The sequence below is a fragment of the Carassius auratus genome, chromosome 6, assembly GCF_003368295.1.
Source record: "Carassius auratus strain Wakin chromosome 6, ASM336829v1, whole genome shotgun sequence".
NCBI lineage: Eukaryota > Metazoa > Chordata > Actinopteri > Cypriniformes > Cyprinidae > Carassius > Carassius auratus.
In genome coordinates, this window is record NC_039248.1 from 11,320,276 (window position 1) to 11,346,300 (window position 26,025).

Sequence of the window (26,025 nt, forward strand, 5' to 3'; positions counted from 1 at the left end):
TAGAGTATTTACACAGGCCAGCAGAGGGCAGCACAGCTCTAGAGGCGATGCTGCAGTGATTGAGTGCCTTGCATGTGGTTTTGCGCTAGTGAAGCAGTTTACTCAAGGGTGGGCCCTCAGGCTGTGTTCAGCACTGTGATAATGAGGTAAACTACTCATGTGGATCTGTAAGTATGCTACTGTTAAGTTAAAGCAGTAACAACAGAAGTGTTGACTGTGGTGGCACGTTAGAGAAAGCAAACAGAGCATTTTATTGAATTCATAAAAAGGAACACTATGGTTTTAAAGTTTGGGGTTGGTAATATTTTTTAATGTTTGTAAAAGAGCTCTTATGCTCATTTAAGGCATTTATTTATTTACACCATTTATTTGAAATAGGAATATTTTGCAGTATTATACATATCTTAGACATGGTAACACTATTATGCACACAGTTGGAGCTGTTTTCTGAAAATGATTGAGTTGTTTTATGGTTGCACAGGAGTAAAGCTGATAGTGCCGATGCGGTGGAAGGAGAAAGGTTTTCCGTTCATAAGAATGGTTCGCTGGAGATCCAAAACATAATGAAAGAGGACACGGGGGAGTATTCTTGTTTTGCTCAAAACACTGAGGGCAAAGTTGCCATTGCCGCAACACTTGAAGTCAAAGGTAAGAGAAACAGATACCCTCGTAAATCAATCAAGTTGAAGGGGTTCACTAGATTCCAAAAGCAATCAAATAAAGTTAATCCATATAATCCAAAATGAGTTTTGTTTTCCTTGTCAGATCCCACCAGAATAGTCGATCCTCCACGCGATTTGCGGGTTTTGGCCGGAACCACTATCCAGTTTTCATGCCAGGCAGAGTTCGATCCCTCCATTGGAGACGACTTTGAGATTCTCTGGGAAAAAGATGGCATGGCCCTCAATGGCAGTGAGAACGCACGGTAAAATACGAGAAGATGTCATTCTTTTACAGTAGCGGATATCAGAGCTATCTAATCAGTGTCTTTGCTGGTGTCTGTAGATATATCCTGGACGATGGAGTGCTTGAAATCATTAATGTGAACTTTGGAGACCAGGGCTTTTATGTCTGTGTGGCCAGAACACCGTTTGATCAGGACATGGCGCTTGCACAGCTTTCAGTCGTGGGTGAGTTATGTGCATTTTAGGAAAGTAAAGATGGACGCAAGTTTTGAGGGCTGAACTGGGTTCAGCAGAAGACACAGGATTCTGCTACCTGCTGCAGCACGGCTGGAATTATTCCCTTAATAAGACAGCACCATGTAGTATTTGTACAAATGAACTAGCTGGAGACATGACCTGGCAGGTAGTGCATGAGCTCTGACATGTTTGAAACAAGCTGGAGTCATCTCCCAGACCCAAGCTCACCTCTTCTCCCTATCATTTTCTGCTTTTCTCCCCCTGTCTCCAAAACATCTATAAAATGGCAAAAAAAAAAAAAAAATTAATAATGTAATGAATCTGACTGAACTCGAGATGCTTGATCGATTGACAGCCCTAAATAAAATTAATTGTTTTCTTAGATGTTCCTGATCCGCCAGAGGATGTGATCCTTTCTGAACATAATGGCAGAAGTGTGAAACTGCAGTGGATTCCAGGAGACGACCATAACAGCTCCATTACTGGTAACACAGTCATAATACTCATATTGTCCATATACTGTATCTATACATTTGGATACACTATGTACGGATTATAGACAAGGACTTGAACAACCTCTTATATAAATATAGAAATGAAATAAACTGTATATTATAGAAAAGACTCAACAGAAATGTTTATGGTTAGTAATATTTTTTCAGGTTTATGAAGTCACCAAGGATGCATTTTTATCACAGTAAAAAAACAATTAAAATGTTAAATAACTCTGTTTTATTTTTAATATATTTAAAAATTTGTATTTATTCCTGTAATAGCAAAGCTAAGTTTTCATTAGCCATTACTCCAGTCTTCAGTGTCACATCATTTATTAGAAATAAATCATTTATTAGTGGTGCTTTCTTTCATTTAATTGTCCCCAGTATTCTCTGATGAACAGAATGTTTAAAAGAAAATATTTTATTTAAAATTGAAATATTTTATGATATTATTAATATATATTACCTTTTTTTACATGAACATATTTTTGCTGAATAAAAGTTTTAATTACTTTTTTAAAAAGTCTTAACTGACCCCCATATTTTTAAATCGTAGTGTAAAATGTAATTAAAATTATATTTAAATTTGGGCCATTGAAAAGTATCACACAAAATGAATATCACACATCTACACTGGGATGCAGTCTATGGACAGATCAATTTTGCTCACGCTCTATAAAAGATTGAAAAATGCACAGTTGTTACTGTTTTGTTACTGTTACTGGTCTGTTTTCTATCTGATTTACCCTTCAACAAAAATGTTCATTGGTGTAACGTCATGTGGTCAGTTTGAATCAGTCTATATAAGGAATATTTCCTGACAAAATCCAGTTAATTAAAATGTTGTCCAAGTATTGACTCCAGTTTAAACTTTCAACTTTGTGCAGAGTTTGTTATAGAGTTTGAGGAAAACCAACATCAGCCAGGCAGCTGGAGAGAGATGATGAGAGTACCGGGGAACCATCACTCCGCTCTGCTGAAGCTTCACGGTCATGTGGACTACCGATTTAGAGTCTATGCCATCAATGAAGTGGGAAGTGGTCGGCCAAGCCAGGCCACTGAAAGATACAAAACTCCAGCATCAGGTACAGTATCTATGAGCTCTCCTACTGTTTCTCTTAACCATATCACCTTTACAGATGGCAGTTAGGCCAACTTCATCACCTACTGAACTTTAAAATATTCAAACTTGTGAGATAATTGATTTTCCATGTCGTTTAAGCTCCAGTCTAAAGTGCATATTTCACAGGCCCTTTTTCTGTCTTCCACTAACAATTCCACCTCCAACAAAATCCATATTTCTGCTCTTTCCAAAGCACCCGACAAGAACCCAGAAAATATCAAGATCGAAGGTCATTTGCCACATGAAATGGATATCAACTGGGAGGTACGATGCTAAACGTTCAATTCCAGTAGTCCTCCAGAATATCTAACGTTCAAAGCACTGGAAGGGATGCACAGATAAAGAAATGCTCTCAAATACTGAATTTCATTTAGTTTCTCAGAGGGGGAGAGAAAACTAACAGTGTCAGTTGTTAGGTTCCAATTATCGATAAGCGTATTCCCCGAGATAGGAGTTTTTGCATAGCAAAACACCGCTATCTCTATCGGCGTGCTGTTGGGAGAGTTACAAAGCCCTGCTGAAATGGATCTGTCTGGATACAGGTTCCCATCAAAAGGAGCCCAGAGTGAGTCTTTGATTAAAAAGTAAAAGAAACGGGATACATACATTTAGATTTTCACTTAAAGGTGAGCTATGACTTGGCCCTGCTAATACAACTAGTTTCTAGAATTATGAGGAATCTCATTGTTAATGGTGGATATTAGTGAATAATTGCATTTATTGTTTCTGTCTTTTGCTGCAAGAGGATTGTAAAAGCGTAGTTAGCTGTTAGAGCGTTGCTAATAAAAGTCAGTTGTTATAATGTGTGACATCATGAAAAATCACAGTTAACCAGGTATATCAGGAGTGGACATTCTGCAGAAGAATTCACAATAACAGACCTACATAGAAAACAATTATCATTATAAAAATCTATTAATTATATAATTAATTTTTTTAATAAAAAATATACAGAAAATAGTGAAAAATCTAACTTTTGGGAAACATTAAGCAAATATTAGTGTAGAAAATGCTTCTTGAGCAAAATCTGCATATTTAATATGATCAAAGTTTATCTAATGCTAAAGACTGTAGTAATAGCTGCTGAAAATTCAACTTTGAATTTAAATTTAAATTTAATTTTAAAATGCATTTAAAATAGAAGAGTTATTTTACATTGTAATAATATTTCATTGCAGTTTCTACTCTATTTTGATCAAACAAAGACTTATGAGATGAAAAAAAATCTTACTAACCTCAGACTGTAGAAGGGTCATTTATTATTTCTCATAATTGCTTCAGACACATCTAAGAAAACAAAGCATGAATACACAGTTCCATTTGCTGGTATCTACAGTACTGTAGCTAATTTGCTACTGATTATCTTGAACAAAACTCTCTAATCTTGCTCAGAAGTGCTTATTACATAAACTTAATTTGTTAAACTGTGTAAAGCCAGATAGACTAAATGTAAGTTTTGATTTCTGCCATTGTTTGTGTGCAATATTCATCATACAGTCAGCAACTAATATTCTGTGAGCATCCCCTCTGAGGCTGAGACAGTAAAAACAACAAGTGTTTAAGAACTAAATGCTATTTCCTTTGATTTCCTGTTTCCTGTGAATTCACTGAGCTCTTTCGCTCTCCTGTCACAGCCACTGTCACCTATTGAACACAACGGCCCTGGTCTGCAGTACAAAGTAAGCTACAGAAGACAAGGCCACGGAGAGGACTGGACGGAGCACATGGTGAAGAGGCACTCATTTCTGGTTACAAACACCCCAACGTTCGTCCTTTACGAGATCAAAATTCAGGCCAGAAACCACGTGGGCTGGGGTCCGGAACCCAAAATAATAACGGCGTACTCAGGAGAGGATTGTAAGTAGGAAGAACCTCTATTGTGTCTGAGCTGTGGAGATGAGCATGCATTCAAATAAGCCAATACCACTGACATTTCACTCACTGTCAACGCACTGTGCATGTTTGCCTTTGAGGGCATACAAAGCAGGTGGAGATTTTGAAAGATGCATCTTACTTTTTTTTTTTCTAACCTTTTCTTTGTCTGTAAGGGTCTTGTTACATTGCAAACAAGCATTGCCTGTAAACGGAAACACCCACAACCCTTCTAGTGCAGTACATGTGTGACGAGAATATCAACAAACCTAGAGGGCAGAGAACACTGATGAAATGCCATCTTGCCTTTACACAATATCCAAACAGTTGCGCTGATATGCCGATTTGTTTTGCCTTATTGAGGATATTAAATTGCACAAGGGGGAACGATTTCTTCACTCAGAGCCTTTGTAGACTAACAAATGAAATGTTATCATGGCTATGAGCTATTTACATTTGTGGCTATAATTATTCTCTGCCTTCAGTTTTCTTTTGGAGTTGCCCTCCTGATGTTATCTCAGGTCACTACGTTTCTGTGCAGTACGATTAGTTTAGTCCCCCTTTCTCTCCCTTTTTTTGTTCCTTTCTTATCTTAGCACATGTTTGCCAGTGTTGGGGAGTAGCTAGCTAAAACTAGCAAAATAATGATAAATTGCTGTTTTGCGCGTGCAGCTTTAAATCTGAGCATGATGAGAATGATTCATTCTAGCGAATCAGTTCATTTGGGCAGTTAATGTACAGTACATGACCACATTCAAAAAAATGAATCACCTGTCTCAATCCCTGTATGGCAGAGTTTGATATTTTCGGATTCCTTAATTGTTCTGTTAACAATTCTGGTTGCACTTTAGGGAATAGGGAACACACATTCACTATTAATTAAGAGTTTTAAGGGATCTAAAATATGGTCATGCAGAATAAGTCATAAGTACAGTATGTGCTTTATAAGTACTAATAAGAGTCAGTATGCTGGTAATATGCATGCTAATAAGCAACTAGTTTATAATGAGAATTGGTCCTTAAAATAAAGTTTCACCACAAATATTTTAATACCTTTAAAGGTATAAAAAATGTAATTAAACTAATAATAATATTCTGTATACAGAAATTCAGACTATTGATTAGATATAAAAAGGCAAAATTTCTGAATCATAAAATGCACATTTGCACAACTTATATATTGCTCTAGAGTTATTTATGGAAAATATATATATATATATAAACTTTTTCAAAAGAAAAGCTTAATATAATTATGTTTAATTTATATGTTGCTTAGCTTGGCAAGGTAGATTGTCAGTGTTGCTTAGTTTTAGGTTTAATTCCATTATAATCAAATCTCTTGCCATTAGCAAGTGTCATATATGGTGTCTGTGTGATTGTGAGTGTGATATATTGTTTATATAGATAACTTAGATTTGTGTATGGTAAATCACTGTTGTGTAGCCAATTTGCCAAGTGTCTGATAACGAAATGTAGCTACAAAGCATAAAAACAATATGATAGTCCATAACTCCACATAAACAACTATTACCCCTGCCTCAGTTTTTCCCATGATTACCCACAAAATTACACCACATTTCTTGGTCCTTATTTTATGGATATAGCTGAATCTAATTCACTGGCATTATCTTGATGTAGGAACAGTGTTATTTGAAAGCAGCTATATAGATCCATTTGTAATATTTCATTTGCATGTGATTCGTCCGTAGTCCCCTCAGCTGCTCCAGAGGATGTATACGTAGATGTGATGAACAGCACCATGATGAAGGTCAAATGGAAACATGTTCAAAAAGAAAAACTCAATGGACATCTGGGCGGCTACAGGGTAATTCCACACCAACATGTGTTTTGCTTTTTAGCCATGGTTTAAAGGCCAGTGACCCGTTTTTTTGACCTTGAACTCCTCTTGTTTCCCAGCAAGCTGTCAAAGCTATCCACGTGTGTTTCACGGTGGTGTTGTTTTACACATCAGCTGTATTTCATTACCTGCGGACTCATCTAATCTCTTGTACTTCTAGATAAGCTATTGGAGGCTTCGTAGTCTGCTGGACTCAAAGAAAACACATGGTGACAAACACACATTGACATTCTCAGGCGAGAGGGACCATGCGGTGGTCACAGGGCTTAGGCTGTTCTCTGAATACAGCCTCATTGTCATGGCCTTTAACAGCAGGGGAAACGGGCCTGGCAGTCATCCGGTCAGCTTCAAAACACCTGAGGGAGGTGAGTGAGGAGAGGACGTGTGTGAACACTTGAGCTAAACATAATAAATTTGGTTCTGTGAGGTTAAGGCTTATGCACTATTTCCCCCTGATTTGCAGTCAGAATGAGTAGATGCTAGTTGATAAAAGTCAGAGCCAGTCTGCAGGTTTTGGGCAGTTGGATATGACAGATTTCATAGAAAATCGCATCATGTACTCCGGGCACGGACTCAGATTTTTTTTTAAGCTTCAGACTATCTGTCCGTTCATAGGATATCAAACATCTTTTTTTTTCTTTTTTTTTTAGGTAATTTTAGAACACACATTCTTTTCATCTTTTCATTTTTCTGTGGTTTTATTGTTTTTGAAAATTCTTGTAGTATGTAATCCACAGTCATTATACAGTATGATGCCAAGTTGTTCTATGTAATCAATTCCAAATTCGACAAATGTGGTTTTATTAACAAAGTTCGGGAGAAGCACGATCAGATAATCATTCAATTTGGCACAGGTGCATCTCGTTTAGCTAATCATCTTAAATAGCACACAAGCTTATATGTATCCAGTCTTCCTACCTCCTGTCCCACGACAGTTTTTTCGGCATCCCTCCTCCACCCCAACTCCTCACTTCTAATCTATTTATCCCAAGTTTGGGATAGGGGGAGTTATTTGGGTTCGGGCTGTGCTCCGGGCCCGGATGCCTCCCCCAGGACAGCACGCCAAAATATGCCTACTATTCGCCTTCAGATTAGATGTAAGGGTGAACTCGTGAAGTGCAGGATGCCTAGTGTTACGTTAAAATATGTTCAGATTTAAAAATTTGTGTAGTGTGTTCCAGCCTTTAGTTTACCTAAAAAGACATGTGCTATGTACCAATTTGAATGCTATAATTACAATTATTGCGTTCTAAATCATAGTATATTGCAAATCTGTGCACATACTAATGGCTAGTATTCACCCAAACACATTGCCTATTCGACACGAATCTAATTATGACTACAAGTAAGATTAAAAAGTGTTCAAAAACCACAAACATGGCATACGTGTAAGACCTACAGTTAAGTAGAACGATTTAAATAAAGGGGTTTGAATAATGAAAAAAATATTTATTCAGGTTATCTGCATCTGCAACTTTGTGAAAATTTCTAAAGATATAAGTTGGTGAATTGGGATGCAGCAGTTGGTTCTGGACCATTCTAGTGACAGCAAGTTTGAATATTTGGAAATGCAAATGAGATGCGAGATCTTTGAAATACTGTAGGGGAAGATGTCTTTCACAGAAGAAAGAAAGTCACAAAGTTTTGGAATGCACAAATGAATAATAATGATCATTTTTTTGTGTGAAATGTTCCTTTAAATTATTAATATAACTGTCAACTATTTGTTTCTTTCCCTACCTTCAGTTCCTGGTCAAGCGGCTGCTTTCAGTGTTACAAACATCCAGAAACACAAGGTCACTTTAACCTGGTCTCCTCCGGTTGACGCAAATGGAGTCATAACTGGCTACATCCTCCAATATCAGCTAAGTATGTGAACACTGCATTTCCCATTTGTTCATAACCCTCGCTATAAACGTCTGCGTCTCGCTGTGAGGGTTATGTGCTGGGCTTTGAGTAAACAGCTTTTATTACTGATACTTATTTCTGACGTGACACAGTGGCATTGCTGGTCATTACAGGGATTCTACAGTGAAACCACAAACCACTGGATTTGCATTGAAGGTTTTTAGGACTCTGTTCGTGTCTTAAAGGGCCAGACTATAGATTATAAAAAAGCTATTGCCTTGTGTCAACATGTTCCCTGTTATTCAGATGTGGATTTGGACATAAAAAAACAACAAGAAAGTGTTCTTTGATTGTCCATGTTTCATTACATCGAGTGATGCCTACGTCTCACCACTAGGAGATATTGTTGTGCCACCTACCTTAAGCTTGGCTTCTGCATCTTAAATTCAACAGAGATTACATTATTATGAAAATAAGGCACAGGACCTCAATAAGACACAGTTGTATATTTGCTAAATGATTTATGGAAAACAATTACTTTGACTTGTTAAAGTTGCCTCACTCAATTTACTTATTTTTATTATACAGGTTCTGTTATATTGAACTGAAGGCACACTAGTGAATTAAACAGCTATTTACTGCATGTCATTAGAGTATGCTTTGGTTTTAATTAGGATTTACAGTGAGAAACACTGCTGATTACATAAACAGTGGGTTATGTGCATCATATTAATAAGCAAGTGATGAACTGTAGGGAAAAGTGAAACATTGTGAAGCACATCTGTGACATTTTTTCAAGATATACATTTTATGTCACTTAGTGGTCACATGACATGCAAGTAAATATAAAGTATTTTTAGTAAGTATTTTATTTTTATTTGATTTTAAATGTAAATGTGTGGTTTGATGAATTATTCCCTTTCTGAAATCCCTGCAGTTCCCTCACAAACCTTCACAATCTCAAATCTGGGAAACGCTGGGATACCTGATCCTGGCACATAGGTGTTGCAAAGCTCTCATGTCAAAAACACTCGTGACCTGGTATTCCATTGTGATCAAGCCGGCCCGCTTTCTCGCATTGACCCTATGCTGTTTTACATGCATTGTAACACAACATCAGGCTGGGCACGTGCACCGCTCAACATGCAACCAGATCCCAGCAGGAGTGATGACGGAGCTGATTATGATGCGTACAGTCTGGAAGGCCTAGTCAGCTAATTGTGTTTGATGCTGTGGCTGATCATTGAGGCCAAGTGTCAGGTTGTGTATTAAAAGAAGTGACATTTTCATCAGGAGAGCTTGCTAGAACCATTGTGCTCCCTTTGAAGTGGGCTCATTGAAGTCCCCTTGAAGAAAGTGGTGTGTAAAATGCTGGCGAGAGAGCGCACAGCTGTACCTATTGAATGGAAAATAGCAACTGGGATTAAAGAGCCACTGCACAGATGGCCCGCAGCCAGCTATGGTGAAATCGCACAGAGTTAACAATTCACACATTTTGAATTACTTATGGAGGATTCAGAAATAGTGTTTTATTTTTATTTATTTATTTTTGTTGGACAGACAGATTGGGAATTATTTGAGGGGGCTCCAGAACATGTTGCAGTGCAGACCCAAAAAATTGTTTACACAACATAAGCATAATAGCTCAAAAACACATCATTAGCACATGGATAAGAAATGATGTTTTAATTGGAAGTGCCCAATTCGGTACACAAATGCTGCCTGATGACTGACAGCTACTTTCAAATGCACACATGCTTGTGTGAGTGTGTATCATCTGTAAATAAAGCTCGTCCCTTGCTGTGATGCGTGAAAGGTCAACTGCAGTTCTTGCCAGGGTTATTAATGCCAACAGAAGTGGTTTGCCACGAGTGAATCCCAAAAAAATAAATACATTAGAGAGAGAGAGGAAATCTAATCTCAAAATATTTAAAAATGGCATCTACATGCTATAGCCAGTTTAGAGATTTTCTGATTTTCTTAAACTTCTTCAGTCTAGAGGAAAGACACCACCCAAAATACACATTTAAGTGTTTACTTTATTACACGCTGTCTTCTCAAAATTATTGTTTTTCTCTGAACAATAAATCTCCATTTCAGTAGCACTTACATAGGCTACTGCAGTTACAAAACTTGCAGTTTTTATTATTGTCTGTATTCTGAAGGGTTTTTACAGAAGAGTTTGTTCACAAATCAGTTGCCTGAATTTTTCCCCCTAAAAAAATATGGTGAAAATTTATTTTGAACCTGGCTACTACTTTATGCATTTGTGCAATACAAAATTTAAAGTTTTAAAGTACTGTGATTAAATTAACTATGGGAGTGTGACCATATCTATTACTTAGTATTCACCTGTGGTGTTTAGCCTTTATTTATTTCTTTGTTCCCTATTGCTGAGTGCTGACTGTTTAAAAATAATTGCTTGGATTTTTTTTTTTTTTTTTTTTTTGTACTATTTATTAATATTTAACTTAATGAAAGGAGTGTGTTCGATCTCTTTTCCCTTTTTTATTGTATTAAAAACAATTAATATAATAGAAATAATTGTTTAAAATAGACTAAACATGTAGTCCATGCAACAACATTGTGCATCATACCATGAGACAAACAGTAGTATTGTGACAACCTTATTGTCATCCACTATCAACACTTTGGGTATTGTGACAATCCTATTGCAGACTGTCAGTCTGTGTCTGTGTCAGAAAAAAAAAAAAAAAGAAAGAAATTTGACCTCTGGCTGACTAAACACATCTGACATTTCAATGACATGACCTTCCTGCAACCAGTTCAGCTGAGCGACCTGCCATGACACATGATGAACACGTGCCGCTTTGCTGCATAGCTTTATTTTTTATTATCTGTGTGATCATCAATGGATTCGAATATGTGGATAGACATGCAATAGATCGCATTGATGGTATGCTCTTTTTCCTTTTCCTGTTTAGTAAATGACACAGAGGAACTAGGTTCTCTGATGACCCTCAACGTCTCTGCTGACAGTAATAAGCTGCACCTCCAGGATCTGGAAGCACTGAGCAAATACAAGTTTTACCTACGGAGTTGCACACGGGTGGGCTGCGGACCAGCTGTCAGCGAGGAGCGCACCACTGTCCCCGAAGCGAGTGAGTACAGGCAGCAGCTGCTCAGGAGTGGGGTGTCTCGGGGGAGTCAGCCTGTGGCATTCCAAAGGACAGGGAATCTGGCGCTCTGACATGGGTGACCAAGTTGCTGTTGTTATGGGCATCGACCCGGCGAATGCAGGCGGCGTTATTTCGACCTCCCATCTCACCAAGCTTTTCATATGCCTATCTAAGCATTTCTTTATAGCTAAACAATATCATAACAGAGTGCGACTGGGCTGCATTCATCACTGTCTGGGAAGACCAAGCGCTCATTGATTTGAGGGTAAAATCTTGCCTGCAAATAGGAAGAAGAAATTAAATGTTGCCTTTAGGGATGGAAATGCTGGATTGTTATTAATACAGACGTAGAAATAAGTTGGTAATCAACCCTCAAAAAAATATATTAAAAAGAAAAAAACCCACAACTGTGAATTTACAGCACATTCATCATGATTAATGGTTCACGCTGCAATACTTATCATCGGCAGTTAGCAGATTGTTGATAAAGTGCTGTTTATTTCCGTTTCGCCGAGGGTTCATAAGGAAGTTGTGTTTATGAAAGAAATATGATCGAGATGACAATCCCAAGGCGTAATTCCAATATTCGGCAGAGTAATAGAAAACAGTCAAGAAAACAAATAACTGCTCTGATGTGAGGGGAGATATCTTTATGTGTCAATGGGAAACAACCGCCTAAACATGACCAGTATACCTCAAGAAAATCAGCTAATTTCAAATAATGTTAGTAAAAAAAATATATATATATATGTACTGTTGGAAGCATATGATAGATAATGTCTTATTTTAAAAATATCATGGTTTTTTATGTATTTCTGGTCATGTTGCCGTAGCAATACCATGTTTTTGGCCATGAAACATGGTGAAACCATGGTGTATTCGACTAAGAGCCTTGTACAAATTACAAGTAAATTAATGTATAATATATAACATCAAACAACAATAATGGCAAGAAAAAATATATTAAGCAAGGCACTACATGCAAAATCTTTTTTTTTTTTATCATTTTCTTTCATGCGCTGTCAGATTCTGAGATTTTGCCTCCAAAACATTCCAAAGCATTCTTTATCTATTTGCATTTGCAGATTTATCTATTAAGCCATTGTATTATTTCAAGTACCTTATTTTCCATGTACATTCCATGCTAAATGAATATGGAGGTTTTGTCCTACTAATATATATATATATATATTTATCACATAACGTAGTATTTCCATCTGATACATACAAAATGCCTTTCAAAACCGTTCTTTAATACTTACATTTTTCTGGTGAGACATTTAAAAATATGACATCATATTTTTTAAATACTTTAGAATGGAATTTTCCAAGCTTCTTGCTGCAGCTTCCTCGCTTTAATGCTTCGGTAACAGGCACTGCTGTCTTATAAACAAGCTGTCTTATGAACTAAAGTTGTCGTGATTTCAGTGTCTTTCTGTCGTCCTTGCAATATGTCTTTTTCATTGCTTTATTGCTTTTGTTTTGCCAGCTTCAACAGATGTAGCTTCTTTCAACATCAGTATGAAGTCTTCTGTTTTCTTTAGCACTAGAAATAGCTAACACACTAGACTAGAAGATAAAATTGTAGCTGTATTGTAGGACTCTATCTTGAAAATGCATGTGTTTATAATAGGATAATCATTTCATTTTCATATACCGTAGAAGCATAATGCTTTTTTCTAGCTGTTCTAGCTGACAGTATAGGTCTTGATGGTTGCTAAATTAGATAAATCTCACTATTAACCTGTCATCTGCTCTTTGTCGGTAGCTGAAACTAATTGATTTATTTCATTTAATCCTGTTCAATCCATTCAAAATATTTCTTGCATAATGCTATGGTTCAGCTAGCATAGAAATGTTTTATATTTCATTTAGCACCCGCTTGTTTAGTACATCACACGACTGCTTCTTTCTTAGCCACATCACTCCGTTAGAATAGTTCAACCCATTTAAAATACTGTCTTTCTTTCCAGGAAAATCCGGCTCACGATTTCCTCCAAGAAAAAACACGGTTTCCCCTGTGGCTAATGCTACTCTTTCGTCTATAGGTACTAAACCACACAAAAACAAGTCTGAAAGAACAAATGAGAAACAAATTGGGATTTAATGCCAGTAAACTCTGCAAATATGCAGTAATGAAATACCAAACACATTCAAAAGTTTGGGATTGGTAAGGTTTTTTTTTTTTTTTTTTTTATAACGCTAAAAGAACTGTTTTACAGTATGATCACCTCAGCTGTGTTAATTTGAACAAAAATACAACAAAAACTTATATTTTCAAAAAGAATTATAGATGTCTTCTGTTTTAATACATTAAAAATGTAATGTAAAAAGCTTTATTTTCAGCATCATTACTCGTGTCACATGATCATTCATAAATCATTCTAATATGCTGATTTGCTGCTCAAAAAAACATTTCCTATTATTGTCACAGCTGAAAACAGAGATTAGTATATTTGGGATAAATCCAAAATTTTAAGTTGTAACTGTCGGAATGCTAAATAAACCATAAAGTTATTAAAAATAAGTAAATAAATACAAATCTTACTGACCCCAAACATTAGTGTATTTATGGATAAAGTGGTAAGGTCTGATTTGTTGGGGAATTAAAGAGCAGTGCCGATGTAACCCAGAAGTGGCTTTTAAATGGATAAGAGGAAGCCCTTTAAATTCCATTGCTAAATTTCCCCACAAAAGTGGCTTTCGGGACCAGTCTCGCAGGACACATGTGGCGCGAGCTTTCCTCGCTCCTGCTGTGGCAGCAGATGCGGACTGACAAACCTCCAGCTAGCTCGCTCAATATTTATGTGCCATTTCTGTGTCAAGCAAAGGTGTCTCACCGCACCGATGATTAAAGCAATTTCTACAATAACAGGGTGGATGGAAACGCATCATGATTAGAGGATGTCATTCAGGCATGGGGCGATGGGCAGGATAGCCACGGTCCTTCGGTGCAGATGGATTCCTGAAAAGAGCCTGAGAATAAATGTGTTCCATCTGCATGTTTTGCCCAAAGGGAGAGGTGTTGTGTGATTGAGATGTATGGTAATGAGTTTTGACAGCAGACAACAGTCTGCCTAATTGCTACACCTGAAGGTGATGAAAACACAAGTTATCTGTGATTGATATAGCTCCGGTGGCACGCCGTGAAGGTAGCAATTGTCCAAGTCGAATACTTTTAGCTTCCTGAATAGAAACAGTGTACGCTGTATTCAGGTGTTTCTGTGGCTCTCAGAATTTGGTGACTGCGTAATTATTACTCTGCGACTCTGTCTAAAATTATCTCCTATTATTTCCCTTTATTTCGCCCAGTGTAACGGGCACATCATTATTTCAGGTCGTTAATTAGTCATTTAATTACAGAAGACTCGCAGCTATGTTTCTGATGGAAATTAAACTGCACTCCATTCTATCATCTAAGGAGCCACCATTTGTTTGTGCCATCCCATCACGTTAATTTCTTTACGCTGTGTCCTAACCAGCCGCGACACTAGGGTTTCCAGTGACAAGTAATTAGTCGGACCACAATAAAAGTAAAAATGCTCTGCATCATAACAAACTATCAGTCAATCCAAACACATTTATTGTTCACATGACAAAATGACAGTAATTATGAGCTCCTAAGTAGTAAAAAAAAAACCTTTGTCAAACTGGTAATTACTTAGAATAGGTTTGAATGCTTCTTAATTTTACACTGAATTAGTTATTAAGAGGGTTTCCATCGAAGCACATTATGTCATCCGAAGACATAAACAACTCCAAGTTGTAATTTATTTATTTGTTTTTAATATCATTATTATAATTCCAAGTCGACCTGAAGCTGCGCAATATTTGTTATGCAGAGCTGTACTTTGGACCTATCAGGTTTCCTTGTGGGCGGGGCTACCTACTTAAAAACAGGTTGTGTGAAGAAGTTTACACAGAAAATTATATTTGCACAATATCATTAGGTTAATTATAAACATGTGCTACCTTTTTTTAATGCTTGAGCACTTTAAAGCAGGATGGATTCTGATCGGCTATTAATATGTTTAATGTTCATTTTGATAGTGATTCTAACAATATGTTTTCTTTGTTCTGTTATTGCTATAGCTGTGGTGTGGACTATGCTATTCTTTTACATTTGGAATGATTTCTAAACTTTCTACATTTCTTAACAATATTGATAGTAATCGTTCTTGGTGCAAATGAACCTTTACTCCAGTACCTTCTCTTTTGCAGTGCATTGCAACTCTTAACGTATTAGAAATCGTGGCTATGGCAGTAAGGACCATTTGGTTGAAGTGATATCTGGCAAAAGCCATGTATTACAGTGAATATAAAGAAAAAAAAGAAGGCACATGTTCTCCTTCAAGTCATCTAACAAACAACCCTTCCTCGTTTCATCTACAGTACTAACCTTCTGTGTCATTTCTCTCTTTTCTCAGCTGTGTTGAATATTAGCACCTCAGTTAGTCACGACTTTGCAAATATCAGCTGGATTCCAGGCACAGAACAGACGGAGTCAGAGTTATATATTGCCTTTATGAACAACCGTAAGCTTTCCTTACTGTTCTCCATCCTTGTTCTTGTAAATTAAACCTTGAGGTCTGTGTAGCTTAATAAGTCATAGTAAATTTGACCAAAAATAAAACAGTTCATTAGTTATTTGTGTAACCTTTAGAGAATTATCATAGATTTACAAGTAGCTATATATCTTTACATCTATGCATCCTAATTTGTATAGTAATCGTTTAGATTATATTTACAATATAATTATTAAGGCTGTCATTTTTTTTATTTACAAATACCTGTATTTGTTCAATTTTCAATTGCATTACTTACTTAATTAACATGCTAATTAAAACATGCTCCCATCATATACAGTATAGTTGTGTTTATATATAGTAGATTTCTTAGTATACTGACACCACTTGACCCACTATGTACATCCTGTAGGTGAAGGTAACTGGAAGATTTCCGATGTGCTAAATTCTTCTAAGACTTTCCACGTCATTGAAGGGCTCGAACCTGGGACTGAATACACAGTGCGTCTTATGACTAAAAGCCGGGTTGATAATTCTAGTATTTTTGAAGACGTTATCAGGACCAGTGCCAAAGGTGAGGGGAACGTAGTCTCCGAGATGACAGAAATGCAAAGCCAAATCGTCTTTGTCTCTTCTTTTCCCATCCCATCAAGTGTGCAAGCAACATCCTGTGATAAAATGATCATGCATGGCGTGCCTCATGTCCATCCCAGAGCATGTGTTCTGTGGGCTTGATAAAAAAAAAAAAATTATGCCTTATCAGCCTCTGCCATTGATTAATTAGACATGCAGTCTGGCAGTTTAATATTAATATCTGCACATTTTCATTCTAGAATGCCTGGTGTCTCTCATTTAGTGTAAGATGTTCTCGGCGGATGTCAGCATTCGGTGAAGTGTCCTCATGAAATGTTTTGTCTCTCACAGATCTGGCCGGTATTCGTGGAGGCATCTCCAACCAGGGCTGGTTCATCGGGCTCATGTGCGCCATAGCTCTGCTCACCCTCATAGTGCTCATAGCGTGCTTTGTGAACCGAAATAAAGGCGGAAAGTACTCAGGTATTCCCTCACACAATGAAACAAATCAGCTGCTGGGAAAAATGTAATATGCTAAATGGAAGTCAGAAAACCCTAACAAATGTCTAAACTGTCTGGAGATTTTCTTTTAAGTATAAAAAAAAGCCACAAGGTTTAACTAGAAGTAAAAAACACACACTGAAAGTAAAATGGAAAAACATTGTATTTCCAATTCACAGCTTGATTATCACGGCAGCACATGGAACGTGTTAATGCGTTTATATTTAGAACATTTCGCACATCTTCGTTGGGGGCTGCAAAGAGGGTATGATTCTACCCAATCACCTTGTTGTATTTTTAACTTGATCTTCTAAACCACTGTAACCTTTTCAGCTGTGAAAGTTTTCTAATTACTGTACAGAAACAGCATGAGCCAGATCTGTTCATTTACATGTGTTAATATGAACTCTGCCAATGTGCTTGCTGACTCAGTACAATTTTGATAATAATAATCATAATAAATGAAAAACAGCTAATGGAACAGCTGGTATGAAATGTAGGTACAGGCTTAATGTATGTAAAGGTAATTTAAGGTTATATTTACAGCATTTCTTGCTCGATTAAACAAATATCTTTAAATACAGTACATATTTAAATTAACTAACTATGAATTTATATCTTGGTAATTTCAGAATTGATTAAATGCAAATTATGTAGCTTTACAGACTTCTTTTCAAAAGTTTGGGGTTAGTGCATTGTTTATATATGAATCTGATTAATTAATAATTAATTTGTAAGAAAGAAAGATGATATAAACAAATTAAGCAGCAACACGTTTTCAGCATTGATAATAATAAGATATATTTCCAATCAGCATATTAGAATGATTTATGTGACATGAAGAATCGAGAAATGGCTGCTGAACATTTTAAAAAGTCTGAAAAACATTATTACAGTTTAATTTTCACTGTATTTGTGATCAAATAAATACAGAGACTCGTCAAGTCTTACCTACCCCAAACTTTTGAATGGTAATGTGTGTGTGTGTGTGTGTGTGTGTGTGTGTGTGTGTAAATAAATAAGCAAATAGCATAGACACAGTGTGTATAAAATATGAATAAATATAATGTATGTTGTTAACAAGATAAAGAATATCTGTAAGTCTCTTTAAATTTACAATGCTCTATTTTGTTGATTCAGTGAAAGAGAAAGAGGACCTGCACCCCGACTTGGAGTCCCAGGGCATAAATGATGATACCTTCTGTGAATACAGGTATTTCAAACCGCCACCAAGATTTACTGCACACATAGTGGCAGAATGACGGCAACCTCTGACACTGTTTCCTTGTAATCTGTGCGTTTTTTCTTTGGTTTGAAAGCCAGCACCAAAGCAGCCTGAGCTCTGGACGTGCAGCAAGCTAAAGTAACCACCACACGTATGTGCTAAACAATAACAACAAAACCAGTGTTGTTCACACATCAGTGCCACTGATGTGTTCCTGTTTCACGTGGTGCTTTGTGAGTAGCTAGTACACATGTAACACTTTAGAAACAATGGCTTTGGTGTAAAAATGAAAATGATGTTGTATTGAGATCGAGCGAACAAAAGATTTCCCAGTAGCACAATGGTAAACAATCCGGTTTAGTTGAAAGACGCTTATCTTGAGGCTGCAATGAATGTGTTTCGTTTCATTAATCATTCAGCGATCCAATAACAATCTCTTCGAGAAGAGTGTGTAGTGAGAATTATTAATCTGAAATATTTTGAGCTGATTATCATGATGAAGGCTGAACTCTAGGTTTGCCCATGCAGCTCGGTGGCTTGTGTTTACGGTTTAAAACACAAGCTTGTTTTATGCAGATGTCAAACGGTGTGTGAATGCATGAGCTTCAGGGTTTGAGTGGAGATGACGCATGCTCAAATGCACCCTTCCACCTTCAGAATTGTTAATATTTCAATCATATTAGCCATTCTGTTGGGTTTGGGGCTGGTGGTTTCATAAGCACACTCACTGTGTGTTAGAAACGGGAATGAGTTGTCATGCTGGAGTCTTTCTCTATTGCTCTTTTTAAAGGAGTTGTTCATACAATTCTGGAAATATTGCTATTATTTCCAGACCATAATGTTGTTATGAATCTGGGATGTTTTTTTTATTTCTTTCTTTTTTTTGCATTTCTGAATGCAAGTAGCAGGTTTGTGTAAGGAACAGACTAAGTCATTATGAATTGGAAATTATTCCTTTTTGTCAAAACGGATTTGGATATTGCATTTTGGGCACAAACAAGGGCTGAACTGTCTCCTCATTATATTATAAGTGAAACTAAAATTTCGAATGTTTTCCTCACACAAAGTTTGCATACGACTTCAGAAGACTTACCATTCAAAGGTTTGGAGTCAGTAAGATTGTGTTCATGTTTTTTGAAAGAAGTCTCTTATGCACACCAAGGATATTTAAATACAGTAGACACAGTAATATTGTGAAACATTACAATTTAAAATAACCATTTTTATTAATTATTTTTTTATTTTTTTATTAAATGTAGTCTATGTTCAAATAATTCGCTCAGTTGGTCCTCAAGAAACATTTATTTTTATTATCAATGTTAAAAAAAGGCTATCTATCTATCTATCTATCTATCTATCTATCTATATATATATATATATATATATATATATATATATATATATATATATATATATAGTATATTTTTTTCAGCATTTGAAGAGTAGAAAGTAAAAAAAACTGCATTTATTTTGAAGTAGAAATTTTCTGTAACATTAATTGAATGCATCCTTGCTAAATAAAAGTATTAATTTCTTATCTTTGCATTCTTTCTCCTTTTTTTTACTGACCCCAAACTTTTAAATGATTGTGTATATACAGTAATTGGAATAGAATGCACATGTAGACTATCTATGTCAAATGGGCAAATTTTATATTTTATTGTGTTTTTTTTTTGTTTAATTTTGGAGATTGACAGGTCACTATTACTTGTATGAAAAGAGCTTATCATTGAGATAATTCATCAATTATACATTATCTAGCTCCTCTATATCTTCTAGAGGAAGGTGCTGGTTTAGCATTAGACCAACCAAACATAACAAGGACAAGGCAGCCAAACTCAGTTTTGTTTCCCATGTCTTACACAGCGATAATGACGAGAAACCATTGAAAAGCAGCCAGCATTCGTTGAATGGTGACTTGAAAGGAGGGGACAGCGGAGACAGCATGGTGGACTACGGCGACGAGGACGCTCACTTCCACGAGGACGGCTCTTTTATCGGAGAATACTCCGGACGCAAGGAGAGGGTCTCCATGGAAATCAAGGGAAACAATCAGAGCATAGCATAATGGACCACGGACAATTTATTTGTTGGACAAGCTCTCACAAAAGGTCAGTCAAAAGGAAACAGAAGGAAAAAAACACGGGATAACGGCACACAAAGGACAATTTTAGCAATTAATGTGTTATTGTCAAACACTCGGTCATACTCACATCGTTTTACGAAGCTTAGTTTGTTTCGTGTGCTATAACTGATCAATCGTGTCAGTTGTGTATACTTTTGTGGGGTGTTTTCGTATTAAATATTTGCAAATCATCGGTGACTTTGGAGCTGCCAGAAAGTTTGCTTTTTTTTGTAAATGCAAACTCTGTACACCGTTTTTGCTTTCTTCGTGTCATCATCTAGCCAAGCAAGTTTTATGTCAGGGTATGAACTTTGTATTTTTAATTTTCGTCCGAAGCAAATATTATTGATATTTTATATTTCAGATACTGTATACTGTGCATTCATTAAATGTGGGTTATTATGTGTACAAAGGAGTTGTTGCTTAAATAATCCTAACTTCTGTTGAAATCCAAAAAGCATAAGGCAACGTAAGGGTCGACTCAGAATTACTCACATGCTTTTTTGAAAGTTTTTCCATTGAAATGATTATTATTAACAGTTCGGACTATACTAACAAGCTGCATAGCCATATTCAGTACCACATAAACCCTACAGTGAGTTTGCTGCTCTTTAACCCAATCGCCATAATACAGTATATCATCAAATAGGCAAATACTCAATGTTCATATGTTTCAAATAAAACACCTCTTTTGCCTCAGAATGGCCTTGATGTTCTGGTAAGTATGACGATTCAAACTCTCATGGATTCCGTGATACAGGGTTGGAATTCCAAAATTCCACATTGGCATTAAATCCTATGAAATAAGTCCTCCAGGAAATGCAATTTTGTTCACTTATGTATGTTTTTGGAATGGCTCCACGTAGAGTCAAACCCAGATTCTGTACAATGTTCCTGTAAATTCTGTTTGCATGTTTAATGAGATGTTGAATGAGGTTTGTGTGCAGATTTGACATTAAATTGTATCATTTCTTGTTCACTCTGGGCTTGCTGAATGCAGCATCACAGGCTTTTTGCTTTTTGAACCTTCTGTGCTGATTAATGCCTAAATGCATGCCTCCTATTGTGGGGCTTTTATGAACGTGCTGAAAACATTTTACGCGGCTTTCATATTCCATGCCCACGTACAGCTGGATACATTAAGGTAAAAGCAGACTGAGAATGACAGGGACTTTAAAAAACACTAGAGTTAACACAGCAAAAAAAGTATTGGATACTGCAGGCAGAGTCTGTGAAAAGATATATCGTAAGTAAAGATCTATAAAATAGTACATCTATCTGAGAGCTACGCACCGTAGATTCTGCTATATTCCTGGAATATGATTTTACCAAGCATATCAGACATTGTGCTCAATAAGCTTTCATCCCAGAGGAAATCTATGTATTTGGCTGTAAGAACACGGATGTGCTCTGTCAGGGAAATAACCTCGGTGAAAGTGGTGGAGCAGTTGGAAATGAGACAATGAGAAGAAGAACAGAGGGGTCAGTCACTCTTATGATGTGTTCAGCATATACAGATACAGCATCTCGCAGCAACTCGGAGATATCAATAATGCAACATTTTTACTGAGTGGGCAGCCTGAGGATACAATAGATGAAATCCACTAAATAAAAAGCTGATATTGTATTAGAAAGCCCAAAGATCAGCCTCTGTGGAGCAGCACAATAAAATGAAAATATCTGCAACTTCAATTGCAATGTAGGATGGATAAATAGACAGATAGATAGACAGAGACCATGCTCATTCTTGCAGCACCATCAACCAATCACTTCTTGCTGTTGCAGAAATATCTGGACATTTTTCATTAAAAAAAAAAGCTATTTTGTCGGATCTTTACTAAGAATTTATTTCAAACACTGAGTCAACTGTTTGTAAAAACTCTGAAAAGTATCAACATTTTAGTTTCTTTATCTAACCCTTAGCTTGAGACTTCTGCATTGGCTTAACAGTACACAAGCTATCTGCATCTCTTTATACAGTATCTCTATAATTCACAACTTCACATTTCACACTCCCCAAATTCTCACATGTTCTATGTGAGCTGAATTCCATTACTGCTATCTTTCAAATATGTAAACAGAATTATAATTGCTCTGTCCCCTGTAAGCATTTATTTCGCTTTTGGGAACTGAAACACATGCGATGCCTACATTTTCTGTAATGAGGGTTTGCATTTCATAGAGAGACATTAGATGAAGCCTCTGCAGCATCCAATCAACAGCCATCTCATTTTTATAATTAGGAGGCTAGACAGCAGCCTGACCCAGAGAAAATGTGAAATATTTGTGTATTTAATTAATTTCTGTTTTTCGTATGTAGCTAGAGACAGACCTCAAGTGAAGATGGGACTGCAGCGCAGTGCTCACAGAGACAATGTATTGATTGGATTTTCTGCAGTCTCTGTCTTCATTACTTGCTGGAGCTTAGCAATGCATATTTTTTTGCTTTAAAATGTGATACCTAAAATGAAAGCGTAAGCTTCAAATTAATGATGAATATGGCTAAAAGTTCTGTATTATTTACAGTATCATTGAAGCCTGTTAAGCTGGCATAGTAGTATTTATATGGATACTTTTTCAGGTGACTTCATATTAAAATTTGAGAATTCATAAATCAAAAGGATTAAAGGTCAAGTAAGTTACACTTACTGAATTTACACTAAATCAACATAGGCATGAAATATTCGTGTTAAATAATCCTATAAGAAAAGACATTCAGTTACAGTGTACAAAACAACTGACCTAGCAACTCGATTTACACTACAACAATATTGGGACTTATACTGAAGTCCTTTGAGGTCATTGTTACACTCTATTACTGAGGCACAACATGGCAGAAGCTTTCCCAACGGTGTTGGGCAAAGTTACTTTTAAAAGGTTTTTTTTTTTTTCTTTTTGGCAACTGAAAAGGCCTTTCTCAGCAAAGGTGAAATTAATATGCCTCAACCTGAAGGAAGTGCCTCTGCACCTCACTCCCAATTTCTCTCACAGGACAGGAGACGTGTCATGGATAAATGGGAAAACAAGTTATAAATAATATTAATTTATTGTAAATTTGAAAACAATGCATTACTTTTAAAAGTAATCTGATTACATAACTCATGTTACTTGTAATGCATTACACCCAACACTGAGACTTGTGTTGTTCTCGCAAATTTTCCACACTGACAGACCAACCAAAATCTGCTTGGTTTGATAGTGACTTCTGTGTGTGTGTGTTCTTTCCTTCTTTGCCATGCTGTTGACATGGTAATGTGACCGCACTTTAATGTGCAAGACATGACAGTAGCTGTGGTTTTTGTTGGTCAGTGTGGCAAATTCACTTGAACTTGAACCCCAGTGAAATATGAGTTGAAAAACAGCTTCATCATAGCATGAAACTCCATTTGTGCAGGCACATTTACCATTTACCACATTTTCTTTTCTTTTTTCAGTCATTTCAAAAGGAATGATACCATTGGGAATTTTTGCTTAAGAATAAAATATTTCCCCAATGGTTGAAGTTGGTCATGCAGATTTTCCATGTTGACTAATAGAAAACTCCTTGGTTACTTCGGTGTTAGATGTGCTGCATGCATTGTTACACTATTGACAACAAGCAATTGACCTTGGCTAATGTGACCGCATTTTAAGTATGACTGCATCTTTACATCCAAGTATTCTGATGTCGCTGATGTTCTAAGATCTTGGTTTGTATATATTCTAGAAGAAGGGGCCAGATTCCAGCCAAAGATTTGTTTCAGAACACATGGCCAGGCACTTATGGTGAGGTCAGAAGTGATTCAACAGTGGCAGTGTTAGACTAAAGAGAACTGTTGAGCCGCCTTGAGGCAGGTTGAACTTCTTGAGAAGTCTCAGGGAATACAACCTTTTTAGTTCTGAAGACAATTTAGCTTTTCCATTTGAGGTGTTTAGAAATTATGCCTCCAAGGAACCTTAAATTCTAGATGTGGATTGAGAAGCTCTGGAGATCTTCTTAAATGTGCGATCATCTCTACAGACTTCATAGCATTTATTTGCACCAGGACACCAGATGCTCTATCTCCTTTCTTTATAAACAGGTTCATTACAGTCACTTATAAGGCCAATCAGTGTGATTATGATTATTTCTGAGTGTGTGTCGACATAAACAATTTACCATGCTACCTGAATATAATTATTTTTAATTATTACTTTGATAGGCAGCTGATTAAAAGTCCTGATGTTTTGGAAGATGAGGCTGGTTGTATAAGTAAACTTGATTAATCCGACCAGTGCCTAATGATGAATCCGTTTCTGCTATGGTGCACGGCATACAAATAAACACCTGTGTTTATTTGATAAATATCTTGACAAGACTAGCAAATTATTTCATTACACTGCCTTCAAAAAACAGCATATATAGCCACATCATTCCAATATTTTCTCCTTGTTGATTCTCAGGGGAAATTGAATGAAATGTAGTCAGACTCTGATGCCATATGCATACCTCGCTGCCTCTGTGAATGGGAAGGGCAGACTCAGTAAAATACCATTACTGAGATAAATAGAGCTAATTGAGCAAAACAGGTCTTGGCTTTATTGAACAATAAATCAGATCCCCTCTCCCCACCACTTCTAAGAAGCAAAGGAGGAATTTAGAGACCACTACTGCCTGCGACAACACTGCTTAATTCCTGCAATTAATGCGTGTGCCAGTCAAAGTATTAAGGGTTCATGAATGTTCTATGTATATTCGATGTATTTCGTTATTAAAAAATTTCCATATATATGTGCAAAATTTAGTATGAAATGAAAATTCAATTATATAATTCACATTAGCCATTTCCTACACTTGTTTAATATGTAAATTAAAAAATATTTTAATGCTTTATAAGTTGCAAAATTCAAATAAAATTGTATTACCCAAATGTATTGTTTAACATGTCCAAGCAAAAACTGTAGGAAAATAATCATTTAAATGCCATTTGTCCTAAATGCGTTTCATCATTTTCAACAGAGTGTTTCAATGTTATTATTGAGCTTTGAAGAAACAAGCTATCAAAAATTCAAAGCAATTTTCAAGTTTTTCAAGTTCTGTATGAAGTTCATAGCACCAGCAATAAATAGCTCTGCTCTAAAAGTTTTGTGAGCTGCTTATGGAGGCAATATTTTCAGTTGTCAAAAATGTAGGAAAATACTTATGCTAAATCTAAAGCTGGTGATCTCAATGATACCAGTGTCTGTGGTATAAAGAGTTGGAGTTTTTTTTTTTTTTTTTTTTTTTTTTTTTTTTTTTACTTGAAAATCTCATAACTGCCACACTGACTTACCACACACACAAACTTTCCCGGACCTTAGGGATGCAAACACAGAATGCCTGGCTAACGGTAATGTGCAGTTGGCCTTTTTAGGTTTTATTTTTATAACCATAAACTAAGTCTTTGGCTGTGTCATAGAGCAATGGCTACAACATTAGGAGCTTTCTGTTCAAAGCATTTTGTGTGAATGGCCCCATAAGTGGCAAAAAGAAGGTTCTCCTTTCACAGCATATGGCATTTTGGAAATATATATTTGCAAGAATATAAATCAGAAAATCATTATATTACAGAAGATGTTTCACCAGTGACCGGTTTT

General features: G+C 36.4%; 1 protein-coding gene across 9 annotated transcripts in view; it reads left to right on the forward strand.

Annotated features, from left to right (window-relative positions):
- chl1b (cell adhesion molecule L1-like b) overlaps positions 1-21,409 on the forward strand; it is a 79,544-nt gene extending 58,135 nt beyond the window's left edge. For 5 of the 9 annotated variants that reach the window (XM_026261741.1, XM_026261728.1, XM_026261750.1 and 2 more), the window contains 18 exons: positions 482-648; positions 766-925; positions 1,006-1,130; positions 1,526-1,627; positions 2,527-2,724; positions 2,956-3,026; positions 4,397-4,619; positions 6,344-6,459; positions 6,653-6,857; positions 8,239-8,361; positions 11,286-11,462; positions 12,970-12,999; positions 13,454-13,528; positions 15,908-16,015; positions 16,419-16,580; positions 16,931-17,062; positions 18,221-18,293; positions 20,172-21,409. In XM_026261741.1, the coding sequence (XP_026117526.1) occupies positions 482-648; positions 766-925; positions 1,006-1,130; positions 1,526-1,627; positions 2,527-2,724; positions 2,956-3,026; positions 4,397-4,619; positions 6,344-6,459; positions 6,653-6,857; positions 8,239-8,361; positions 11,286-11,462; positions 12,970-12,999; positions 13,454-13,528; positions 15,908-16,015; positions 16,419-16,580; positions 16,931-17,062; positions 18,221-18,293; positions 20,172-20,373 (2,449 nt within the window). In that variant the 3' untranslated portion in view covers positions 20,374-21,409. Of the gene's footprint in view, positions 1-481; positions 649-765; positions 926-1,005; positions 1,131-1,525; positions 1,628-2,526; positions 2,725-2,955; positions 3,027-4,396; positions 4,620-6,343; positions 6,460-6,652; positions 6,858-8,238; positions 8,362-11,285; positions 11,463-12,969; positions 13,000-13,453; positions 13,529-15,907; positions 16,016-16,418; positions 16,581-16,930; positions 17,063-18,220; positions 18,294-18,399; positions 18,457-20,171 lie in introns of all 9 variants that reach the window. The other 4 variants (XM_026261770.1, XM_026261762.1, XM_026261776.1 and 1 more) reach the window with 4 other exon arrangements.
- Positions 21,410-26,025: the final 4,616 nt, after the last annotated feature.